Below are 12271 nucleotides of genomic sequence, written 5' to 3'. Positions count from 1 at the left end.
CCTGCTCTTTCCCCATAGCCTTGCAATTTTTTTTCTTTTTCTGTATTTATCCAATTCCCTTTTGAAAGTCACTATTAAATCTGTTTCCACCGCCCTATCAAGCAGTGCATTCCAGATCTCACACACACGTTGCGTTTAAAAAAAAAAAGGACTACATTAAAATTATTGGCATCTAACGTGTGAGCGGGGAGCATTTGGGAAATGTGCGCCGCACTTTATATAATGTCACACGTGCAAAGTGCTTGTCGCACTTAATTGGCGCAATTAACTGCTATTAAGTTCGTATGCTGATTTGCTCAAATATAGAATGGTGGGGTAAGCCGACCTATCACAAACAGCTAGGAGAAAGCTGGACCAATCAAGTCATTCAGATCTTTTTTAAGCTACCAATCAGGAGTTAGCAACTACAACAAAAGAAGCCAATCAACTCAAATCACACCCACAACAGTTTTTCTTTGCCTGTTTTCTTTTGGCCTGTTGTTTGTTCAGCCAAAGGACTGTGTTGGTTATGTAAACACTGCCAAACAAACGAATTGATGGATACCAACATGGAGTTTGCTACTATCAGTTGCATTAAACAGGGGCTACTGTATGACTAATGTATTTTGAGAAGTGTTGGAATGTATCTTGACCCCCTCGGGCTGTATGACTTATAAAATGTGTAATGAAAATGCTTTGTAACGTGTCTCTGTAAATTGAGTGCCATGTACCACAGTTAATTTGTATTGTATGTGATGTGGACTGTATTGTCATGTGTCTCAACAAATTTTTATGAATAAATTATATATTTTTGAAAAAAAAACAGGGCCTACTGGATAGGAGCACAAACCACCATTGATTTTCTGACAAAGGGTCATCAACCTGAAACGTTAACTCTGTTTCTCTCTCCACGGATGCTGCCTGGCCTGCTGAGTTTTTCCAGCATTTTCTGTTGTTATTTTGGATTTCCAGCATCCGCAGTATTTTGCTACTGTTGATTTTCTCCCTGCTAACCCCCCGCTCCTCTCCCCTCCCCGCTCCGCTCCCCTCTTTCCCCCGCTCTCCCCTCCCCGCTCCGCTCCCCTCTTTCCCCCGCTCCCCCCTCTCTAACCCATTGGCCCAGGGTATTAATGCCAATTGTTGCCCTACCCACTGCCTCTTGGCTACAGTCAGCTTAAAGCACTAATTGGACTTAGAGATCAGACTTAAAGAAAATTTGCAGACTGGGCAGTTAAGTGGCAAATTAATTTTAACATAGATATGTGTGAGGTGATGCACTTTGGCAGGAAAAATGGCAACATCTTGGTAAATAAGAAGCTGAATGGGGTAGAAGAGCAAAGGGATCTCGTGATACAGGTGAACAAATCATTAAAAGCAGCATCGCAGGTCAGCAAAGCAATTAAAAATACTAACAAAGCACTGGGATTTAGTTCTGGGGATATACAATTGAAAAGCAGTGAAGTTATGTTAGCCTTGTATAGGACCCTGGTCAGGCCGCACTTAGAGCACTGTGCACAGTTCTGGTCTCCATACTATAAAAAGGACATAGAAGCACTGGAAACAGTGCAAAAAAAAAGATGATTTACAAGGATGGTACCAGAACTGAGAGATTACAGCTATCGGGAAAGATTGAACAATTTGGGGCCTTTTTCTTTAGAAAAGTGAAGACTTGGAAGTGACCTAATCGAGGTCTGTAAAATTATGAATGGGTTGGACAGGGTAGATGTGGAGAGAATGTTTCCACTTGTGGGAGGATCCAGAACTAGGGGCTATAAATACAAGATGGTTAGTAATAAATCCAATAGGGGAATAAGGAGAAATTTCTTAACTCAGAGTGGTTAGAATGTGGAACTCGCTACCACAGGAAGTGGCTCACACAAATAACTTTGATTCTTTCAAAAGGAAACTAGACGAGTATGTGAGAGGAAATGGATTAGAAAGACAGGCTGAGATGAGGTACAAAAAGAAAATAAGTGCAGATGCTGGCAACCTGAAATAAAAACAAAATGCTGGAGATACTCAGCGGGTCAGGCAGCATCTGTGAAGAGAGAAACAGAGTTAACGTTTCGGGTCGATGACCTTTCGTCAGAACTGGGGAAAAAGCAGGAAATGGAACAGATTTTTAAGCAAGTGTGGGAGCTGGGATCACTTGGGCCAGGATGATCTACAGTGAGATGAGGTAGTTGGAATGGGAGGAGACGCGTGTAGAGTATAAACACTAGCACAGACTAGCTGGGCCGAATGGCCTGTTTCTGTGCTGTATATTCTATGTATGTAACCAAGATCATCGTGGCCCAAGTGATGCCCAGTGCGTGGTGCCTTTACAAGTCGCTATAAAAGCCATTGCAATGTTTTTTCTTCTGTTTATTTAGGTTACATTGTCATGTCCAGGATCATCCCTGCCACTCAGTATGCAAGTGCGTTCCTGCTGATACTCACTGGTGTGGCCTGTCTCCGAGGTAGGAGAGTCTAAGTTTGATTTCTCACTGGTAAATCTCCTCATTCCTTTTTCAGGAGCTCAGCACTGTGGAACTCCTTCCCTCCCTCAGTCTTTCCTTCCCTTCTGCCATCTGCAGCTCACCAACACCCAAACTTGGTGGAACCTAATCACCTTTCTGATTGCCTCATTTTTTTTTCTCCTTTTCTCCGACTATGAGACTCTGCTTTCAGAATCATAGGATGATAGAGCTCAGAAGGAGGCCATTCAGCCCTTCGTGCCTGTGCCAGCTCTTTCACCTGGGTTTCTCGATTTAAAAGAGAAATGTGATGGAAGGGGTGGGTGGGTGGTGGGGGCGGAAAGTGCACGGAGAGGAAATGTGTGTTAAAATTGGCTCCCGGTCTGGAAACAGCTCGATTTCCTGTGGGTAGCAGAGCAGGCCCAGGGGCCGTGTAGCCTGATCCTGCTCCTATTTCATGTGTCTAATTCTGTTAGATTCAGGAGATGGTTCTGTGATAGTAGATTGGCGGTTAGGATCAGATCAGCCATGATCTTATTGAATGGCGGAGCAGGCTCGAGGGGCCGATTGGCCTACTCCTGCTCCTATTTCTTGTGTTCTTATGATTTAATTAAAAAAAATTTTTTTTTAATTCTCATCCTTGTTTTCAAATCCCTGCATGGCCTCGCACCCTCCCTATCTCTGTAACCTCCTTCAGCTCTACAACCCTCCGAGATCTTTGCACTTCTCCAATTCTGGCCTCTTGTGCGTCCCCGATTTTATCGCTCCACCATTGGCAGCCGCACTTTCAGCTGCCTAAGCCCTGGAGTTCCCTCCCTAAACCTCTCTGCCTCTTCTCTTTTAAGACACTCCTTAAAACCTACCTCTTTGATCAAGCTTTCGGTCCTAATATCTCCTTATGTGGCTCGGTGTCAAATTTTTGTCTGATTAATGCTTCTGTGAAGCACCTTGGGATGTGTTGCTATGTTGAAAGCGCTATATGAATGCCAGTTGCTGTTCGTCGTTGTAACAGTTGATATTTGCTGCTTCCTAGGTATGGGGCGATGGACCAATCCTGAGTACGTGCAGTTTATCACCATTTTAGAGGAAACCAAGAGAAATAACACAGTGGAAAACAAGGTAGGGCGTTGAGTAAATGTCGAAGCTCAGACCGAACATAAGAACAAGAAATAGGAGCAGGAGTCGGCCATACGGCCCCTCGAGCCTGTTCTGTCATTCAGTAAGATCATGGCTGATCATCGACCTCAACTCCACTTTCCCGCCCGATCTCCATATCCCTTGATTCCCCTAGAGTCCAAAAGTCTACCTATCTCAGCCTTGAATATCTCCTTTCTCTTTTTCTTGGGCAGTCCCTCGGAACCGAGGATGACTTGCTTCCACATTTTAAAGGGTGGAAGATGCCTGTGCATGAATTCTTTTAACGTGGGGTGGCTGTTGCACACCAGCTACCACACAGGCTTGACAGAGCAAGGTCTTGGTCCAATGGCAAGGGGGATCCAAGATGATTGGAGACCAGGCTCTGCTACAACGGCCGAGCACACACACACAAACATACTTCTACTGTCCTCCTCCCTCCTTCCCACAGGTCCTCTCTGCCTGGGTGTCGTAGGATGCATTGTGGTCCTCCCGACCTCGCTGTTGGCCCGTGCCTCACCTTCCCTGGGCCCTGACCCCGCTGCTGGGCCATGCTGCGCCACTCCTGGGCCTTGACCTCGCTGCTGGGCTCGTCCTGGGTCCTGGCCTCGGACATGAATAATGTTGTGTCTCACAGGATCAGATGGCTACTGGGCTGGCAGCACCCTAGGGAGCTCCTTTGCCATCCGTTGCCATCCTTTGCTCTCTCTCCCCCAGTCTCCTCTCTTCTGCTGTTTAAGTTCCCCTGGCTCTAAGAGTGGGTGCATTTTATCTCTAAGTGCAAGTTCAAGCTGCAAGGTTAAAGTTACCTGAGCCCACTGCCCATCTCCAGACCATGCCTGTTCTTTGTTCTCAGTGAGCACTGGCCCTTCACTTAAACTTAGCTCCCAAATTCCCAGACCTCTCCGCCGTCAAGACTACGCTTCTCCACTAGACTAGTGATCTAGTGACTAGTGGATCGCGAGTGGAGTTCGGGGCCAGGGATCGCGAGAATATCAGTGCTAATTTGATCTTGTGAGAGACAGCATCCTTGAATATACACAATGACTAGGCATCCACAGTCCTCTGGGGCAGAGAATTCCAAAGATTCACCACCCTCTTGAGTTAAGAAATTTCTCCTCATCTCAGTCCTAAATGGCTGACTCCTTATCCTGAGACTCTGCCCCCTAGTTCTAGACTCTCCAGCCAGGAGGAAACAGCTTCTCAGCATTTACCCTGTCAATCCCCTTCAGAATCTTTTATGTTTCGATGAGATCACACCTCATTCTTCAAAACTCCAGAGTATAGGCCTAGTCTACTCAATCTCTTCTCGTACGACAGCCCTCTCATCCCAAGAATCAAATCTAGTGAACTGTCCTTGCACCCCCTCTAAGGCAAGCATACACTTGATTTAATCAAAGTTTTCAAGATATTACGGGGAACTGATAGGGTAGATAGAGTGAAACTCTTTCCGCTGGATGGGGAATCCAGGACTAGGGGGGCATAGCCCAAAAATCAGAGCCAGGCCTTTCAGGAGTGAAGTTACCAATGTTCTCCCTCAATTTTTTTTGGGTGCGTGTTCCCTTTAAGCAGCCGCATGGTCCATTCACAGTTTCGCGCATATTTGACATTGGAAAAGCCGCTCCCGGGCTGCGCGGCACCAGCAGAGAGCTGCACGCACAGCCGCGCAGCTTAGTGGGGGCGTTGGAAGTTTGGAAACACTTCTACACTTAAAGGGTGGTATAAGTTTGGAACTCTCTTCTGCAAATGGCGGTTGATGCTAGGTCAATTGTTAATTTTAAATCTGAAGATTGATAGATTTTTCTGTTAACCAAAGGGATGTGGGGCCAAAGGTATACGGAGTTAGGTCGCAGATCAGCCATTGTATGGCGGAACAGGCTCGAGGGGCTGAATGGCCTCCTCGTCCTGTTCCGATGTTCCTCTGTCTCTTCCTTAGGTAAAGAGGACAAAACTGTACGCTTCTAGTTTCCCTTTAAACGCATCTGTGCTGTTGGCCTCATTCCGCAGCGAGTTCCACATTCTCCTTTTTGTTTCTTTGCAGAGAAAGTTGGCCTCTTACAGCTTCGACTTTGCTCACTGGCCTGAAGACTTCACCTGGGACGAGGCCAGCAGCCAGTAAGTGAACGAAAGACCTTGCGCGTATACACAGCCCCTTTCACCACCTCGGGACATCCCAAAGCACTTTACAACTCATGATGTACTTTTTTTTTGAAGTGTAGTCACTGTTGTAATGTGGGGAAACGCGGCAGTCACATTTGCGCACAGCAAGATCCCACAAACGGCAACGTGTCAATGACCGGATCATCAGGTTTTTTTTTAAGCGATGTTGGTTGAGGGATAAATATTGGCCCCAGGAAACTGGGCAGAACTGCCCTTGCTCTTAGAGTCATAACGACACAGAAGGAGGCCATTCAGCCCATCGAGTCCGTGCCGGCTCTCTGCGGAGCAATCCAGTCAGTCCCATTCCCCTGCTCCATCTCCGTAACCCTGCAAGTTTATTTCCCTGAAGTGCCTATCCAGTCTCCACTTGAAAACATTGAGTGTTTCCGCTTCCATCACTTCTGTCAGCAGCGAGTTCCAGGTCCTCGCCACTCGCTGCGTAAAAATGTTATTCCTCACATCCCCCCAGTATCTCTTGCCCAAAACCTTAAATCTGTGTCCCCTAGTCCTTGTACCGTCAACTAGTGGGAACAGCCTTTCCCTGTCTAGCCTATCCAAATCTGTCATATTCTTCTTCGAAATGCTGGCCATGGGATCTTTTCCGTCCACCTGAGAGGGCAGACGGAAGGCCTCGGTTTAACATCTCATCCGAAAGGCTGTTCAGGGCTGACGTTGGCAAGCACCTCTTCACACAAAGGGTAGTGGAAATCTGGAACTCTTTTTCCCCCCCCCCCCCAAAAAAAAGCTGTTGAGGCTGGGGGGGGGTCAGTTGAAAATGTTAAACTTGAGATTGATAGACTTTTGATGGGTGACGCTATCGAGCGATATGGAGTTGAGATACAGATTGTCCATGATTGAATTGATTGGCGGAACGGGCTCGAGGGGCTGAATGGCCTCCTCCTGCTCCTCTGTACCTCAGTAAACCTGCAGTCGGTTGCACTTTGGCGCCCGCCGACTTCTCCCATTCTTTACGTTTCAGGAAGGACGGTCAATTGAAGGAGATGTCCAGGGCCGGAGTTCCACTGCTGAAGCCGGAGCACAAGCACAGAGAGACAACGGACAGCTTTTTCGGGCAGCTTCTGAGATTCCCTTTCCAGATTATCGGGTAAGCTCGTACACTGCGTAATGAGAGCGGGTTTTTTTTTTTTAAACGTAGCATTGCATAAAATTTTACAGCATAGAAACAGGCCATTCGGCCCAATGCTGGTGTTTCTGCTCTGCACGAACCTCCTCCCACCCTTACTTCACCTCAGCCTACTAATGTGTACTAGACTGCTGGCAGTAATACCTCCGCTTGGTTGGAAGTTTAAAAAAAAAATTAAGAGCTGAAAGTTAAGCCAAACATTGCGCTCGGGCCGCAGCCCTCAGTGAGTGTTTCATTGGACGGTTGGTTAAGAGTGTACCCCTCAAGATCACAAATAATAACAGAAAATGCTGGAAGCACTCAGCAGGCCAGGCAGCATCCGTGGAGAGAGAAACAGAGTTAACGGGCTGGATTTTATCAATGGAGGCAAGTAGGAGGCGGGACTCCAACTTTTGGGGTTGTAGTCCTGCCTCCATCGAGTTGTGGCCAACCCACTCGATTTTCCCTTGATTGACCTTGTTGAGCCCGCTGGGCGGGCTCAGCAGGCCAATTAAGGGCCACCCGGCAACAAGTGACGTCACAGATTGATATTTCATCTGTCAAGAGCTTTTGACAGATGAAATATCAGCGTTTGACAGCTCTTTGAAGCTGTCAAACACTGACAATCTGTACACTAAGATAATTCCTTACTCTCAGGCTGATTTAGAGATCTTTCCAGAACAGAAAGCTGAATGCTGCAACTTTTGACAGCTCGCGGCCATTCTGCTTTCTGTGCCGGTGAGATGAGGGACTCCCGAGACCTGAAGGAAGGAAGCCTGTAAAGGTAAGTAAAACTTATTTAAACACTTTACACACACCAAACACACTTACCTCTGCACTCATGCACCCATCACTCACCTGAACACCGGACATCTCAAACCCTCCAAGTCCTTCAGCCCGACGGTCCGCCTCGCTAACTTGGCGTGGTTTGGAGCCGTCAGGCAGCCCACACTTCAGGGATTAGGCTAAAAACTGCCTGTTAACTACCTGTTAACAGGCAGTTAATTGGCACTAATCCCCTTCACAACTCGGGGAGGCGGCTCCCAGCACAGGTCGGGTACCCGCCTCCTGGGAAACGGGCATGGAGGCGGGTTGAGGGCGGGATGGGTTCGTGCCCCCCAATTTCACGATTTTAACCCCCCACACACCTCCAATCCCGCCTTCACGGCCCTGGGAAATTCTAGCCCAACGTTTCTGTGACCCTTCATCTGAACTGGAAAAGGTTAGAGATGTAAGAGACAAACGGAAATCCCGTCGGAGAGAAGAGCAGAACTTCTTCAAGGTGGGCACTCCTAGAAGAGAGGTGGCAGTGAACCAAACACTAATACAATAGCAAAATGCTGCGGATGCTGGAAGTCTGAAATAACAACAGAAAATGCTGGAAGCAGTTCTCCTCTAGGCATTTTCTGTTGTTATTTCAGATTTCCAGCATCCGCAGTATTTTGCTATTGTATTCCCTCAAGATCACGTTTCTCTCGTCGTCCAGTCCTCATTCACAGACTGAGAGTTTATTTTCCAAATTCTTTGCGGTATTTCTTTCAAGCGGACAGTTTATTCAGGTTTGACCTTCTGGGGAGAGCCTGGCTGTGTTGCCCTTCCCCCGGGTCGAATAGACTATCTGCGCTCGTCGTCCACGCTCGCTCGTGAAGAACAGCCTTTGGGCACGTTACCGAAGCACTGATGGTGCCCCAGGAAGATCCAGTGCCCGTAGAACCGGGTGGGAGGTGCTGGGGACAAGCGGAGAACTGGTGTAGAACGACCGCTGGCGGTGGGGGGGGGGGGGCGGGTGTTGGGGGCGGGGTGCAGTTCCGAACCGCAAACATGCATCCATTCATTAGGGAGGAGGACGTCTCGCTGCCCGAGCCACGGACACTGTCTTCTGCTGGCCTTTGGTACTCCCAGACTCGACTATGCAATGCCCTTCTGGCCGGCCTCCCACCTGCCGCGCTCCGTAAACCTGAGCTCATCCAAATATCTGCTGCCCGTATCCTAACTCGCACCAAGTCCCGTTCACCCACTGCCCGCTGTGCTCGCTGACCTGCATTGGCTCCCGTTCCAGTAACACCTCAGTCTTAAAATGGTCATCCTTGTGTTCAAATCCCTCGCCCCTCCCTATCTCTCTAATCTCCTCCAGCCCACAACCCTCTGAGATCTCTGCACTCCTCCAATTCTGGCCTCTTGGCCATCCCTGATTTCCATCGCTCCACCATTGGCAGTCGGTGCCTTCATCTGCCTAGGCCCTTAAGCTCTGGAATTCCCTCTTTAAACCTCTCTGCCTTGCCCTCCTCCTTGAAGACGCTCCTTTAAAACCTTCCTCTTTGACCAAGCTCTTGGTCACCTGTCCTAATATCTTGCTAGGCTGCCATATAAATACTTGTAATAAAAACAGAAAATGCTGGAAATACTCAGCAGACCAGGCAGCATCTGTAGAGAGAGAAACAGAGTTAACGTTTCAACTCTGACCTCTCCGTCCTTGGCCTCTTACGTTGAGCTTCAGTGGAACAGTGTAAGCTCGAGGAACAGCACCTCGTCTTTCGATTAGACACTTTACAGCCTCCTGGACTCAACATAGAGTTCAACAATTTCAGACCATAACCTCTGACCCTATCTTTTTTTCTCTCTCCCACATGGCAGCTGTCGATCATTCTGCCATTGCCATTTACACTTCATCTAGAGTCATCTTTTGTTTCTTAACTTGTCCCATTACCATCTCCTTTTGCCTTGCACCATCAGCCCTTTTGTTCTTTCCTCCCCTGCACTTGCTTAAAAACCTGTTCCATCTCCAACTTTTTCCAGTTCTGACGAAGGGTCATCGACCTGAAACGTTAACTCGGTTTCTCGCTCCACAGATGCTGCCTGACCTGCTGAGTGTTTTCAGCATGTTCTGTTTTTATTTCAGATTTCCAGCATCTGTGGTATTTTGCTTTTGTACTGTATATAAATGCTTGTTGTTGCCACTGAGCCACTTCTCCAAGACCTTGGTGCTCGACCAAAATTTAGTAGGTTAGCTTTTCCCTAGAGGTGAAATCTTCCAATAATGCGGAGAGCTGGACTTCGCGCTGTGGCATCACTGGATGAGAATCATCACAAAAGTCAATTGGTCGCCCGTTCGCCTGGGTGGTTACCATCCCTCTTGTCACTGGAATCAGTTTCTCCCTATCTACTCCATCGAAACCCCTCATCATTTTGAACGCCTCTATTAAATCTCCCCCTTAACCTTCTCTGCTCTAAGGAAACAATCCCAGCTTTTAGATGGAATTGCATCGAGTCTACAGCCGGTGTTTATGCTCCACATGAACCTCCTCCTACTTTACTTTTATCTCACCCCATCAACATACCCTTCTATTCCTATCTCCCTCATGTACTTATCTAGCTTTCCCTTAAATGCATCTCTGCTATTCGCCTCAACCACTCCATGTGGCAGCGAGTTCCACATTCTCACCACTCCCTGGGTAACAACGTTTCCCTTTAATTCCCTGTTGGATTTATGACTATCTTACATTTATGGCCCTTAGTTCTGGTCTCTCCCACAAGTGCAAACATCTTCTGCAAGTCTACTCTATCAAACCCTTTCATAATTTTTAAGAGTTTAGAAGGATGAGAGGTGATCTTATTGAAACACACAAGATTCTGAGGGGGCTTGACAGGGGTAGATGCTGAGAGGATGTTTCCCTTAGTGGGGCTACCTAGAACTTGGGGCACAATTTCAGAATAAAGGGTCGCCCATTTAAGACAGAGGTGAGGAGGAATTTCTTCTCTCAGAGGGTCGTGAATCTTTGGAATTCTCTACCCAGAGAGCTGTGGAGGCGGAGTCACTGAATATATTCAAGGTGGAGATTGACAGACATTTAAGAACATAAGGACATAAGAAATAGGAGCAGGAGTAGGCCAATCGGCCCCTCGAGCCTGCTCCGCCATTCAATAAGATCATGGCTGATCTGATCCTAACCGCCAATCCACTATCACAGAACCATCTCCTGAATCTAACAGAATTAGACACACGAAATAGGAGCAGGATCAGGCTACACGGCCCCTGGGCCCGCTCCGCTACCCACAGGGCCATGACCGATCCGAACCTAGACTCATGTCCAAATTCCTGCCCGCTCCCCATAACCCTTTATTCCCTTTACTTCTAGGAAACTGTCTATTTCTGTTTTAAATTTATGTAATGATGTAGCTTCTACAGCTTTTTGGGGCAGCATATTCCATGGACCTACCACCCTCTGAGTGAAGTAGTTCCTCCTCATCTCAGTTTTGAAAGGGCAGCCCCTTATTCTAAGACTATGCCCCCTAGTTCTAGTTTCACCCATCATCGGGAACATCCTCCCTGCATCCACCCGATCCAACCCCTTCACAATCTTATATGTTTCAATAAGATCGCCTCTCATTCTTCTGAACTCCAATGAGTAGAGTCCAAATCTACTCAACTTCTCCTCATATGTCCATCCCCTCATCCCCGGGATTAACCGAGTGAACCTTCTTTGTACTGACTCGAGAGCAAGTATGTCCTTTCTTAAGTATGGACACCAAAACTGTACGCAGTATTCCAGGTGTGGTCTCACCAATACCTTGTACAACTGAAGCAATACCTCCCTATTTTTATATTCTATCCCCCTAGCAATGAAAGCCAACATTCCATTGGCCTTCTTAATCACTTGCTGCACCTGCATACTAACCTTTTGAGTTTCGTGCACCAGGACCCCCAGATCCCTTTGTACTTCAGTACTTTCCAGTTTCTTGCCATTAAGATAATAACTTGCTCTACGATTTTTCCTGCCAAAGTGCATAACCTCACACTTTCCAGTATTGTATTCCATCTGCCAAATCTCTGCCCACTTACTTAGCCTGTCTATGTCCCCTTGCAGGTTTTTTATGTCCTCCTCACTCACTACTTTCCCTCCCATCTTAGTATCATCTGCAAACTTTGATATGTTACACTCGGTCCCCTCCTCCAAATCGTTAATATAGATTGTAAAGAGTTGGGGACCCAGCACTGACCACTGCGGAACACCACTAGTTACTGATTGCCAGTCTGAGAATGAACCATTTATCCCAACTCTCTGCCTTCTGTTAGATAGCCAATCCTCTATCCATGCCAGAATATTACCCCCAATCCCGTGATTTTTTATCTTAAGCAATAATCTTTTGTGTGGCACCTTTGAACTACAGGGGAGTCGAGGGTTATGGGGAGTGGGCAGAAATGTGGAGTTGAGGCCAATTTCAGATCAGCCATGATCTTATTGAATGGCGGAGCAGGCTCGAGGGGCCGAATGGCCGACTCCTGCTCCTATTTCTTATGTTCTATCGGGTCACCTCTCAGCATTCTGGTTCCTGGAGAAAAGTGACCCAGCCCATTCAGTCTTTCCTGATAGTTGTACCCTTGTCAGTTCTAGTATCAAACTAAAACAAAACCGCTCTC

The 12271-nt window shown here is 47.4% G+C and overlaps 1 protein-coding gene across 2 annotated transcripts in view; it reads left to right on the top strand.

The window, feature by feature from the left end:
* Nucleotides 1-12271, top strand: part of abhd16a (abhydrolase domain containing 16A, phospholipase) — a 92244-nt gene that overhangs the window by 33990 nt on the left and 45983 nt on the right. For both annotated transcript variants that reach the window (XM_085974985.1, XM_085974986.1), the window contains 4 exons: nucleotides 2352-2438; nucleotides 3469-3554; nucleotides 5611-5684; nucleotides 6709-6834. In XM_085974985.1, coding sequence (XP_085831111.1) covers nucleotides 2352-2438; nucleotides 3469-3554; nucleotides 5611-5684; nucleotides 6709-6834 — 373 coding nt within the window. The remainder of the gene's footprint in view (nucleotides 1-2351; nucleotides 2439-3468; nucleotides 3555-5610; nucleotides 5685-6708; nucleotides 6835-12271) is intronic.

The sequence above is a fragment of the Somniosus microcephalus genome, unplaced genomic scaffold, assembly GCF_052327205.1.
Source record: "Somniosus microcephalus isolate GS21.2 unplaced genomic scaffold, FLI_Smic_1.0 unresolved_chr1, whole genome shotgun sequence".
Taxonomy (NCBI): Eukaryota; Metazoa; Chordata; class Chondrichthyes; order Squaliformes; family Somniosidae; genus Somniosus; species Somniosus microcephalus.
The sequence above is the reverse complement of the archived record's forward strand: the minus strand, read 5'-3'. Positions and strand labels throughout refer to the sequence as shown.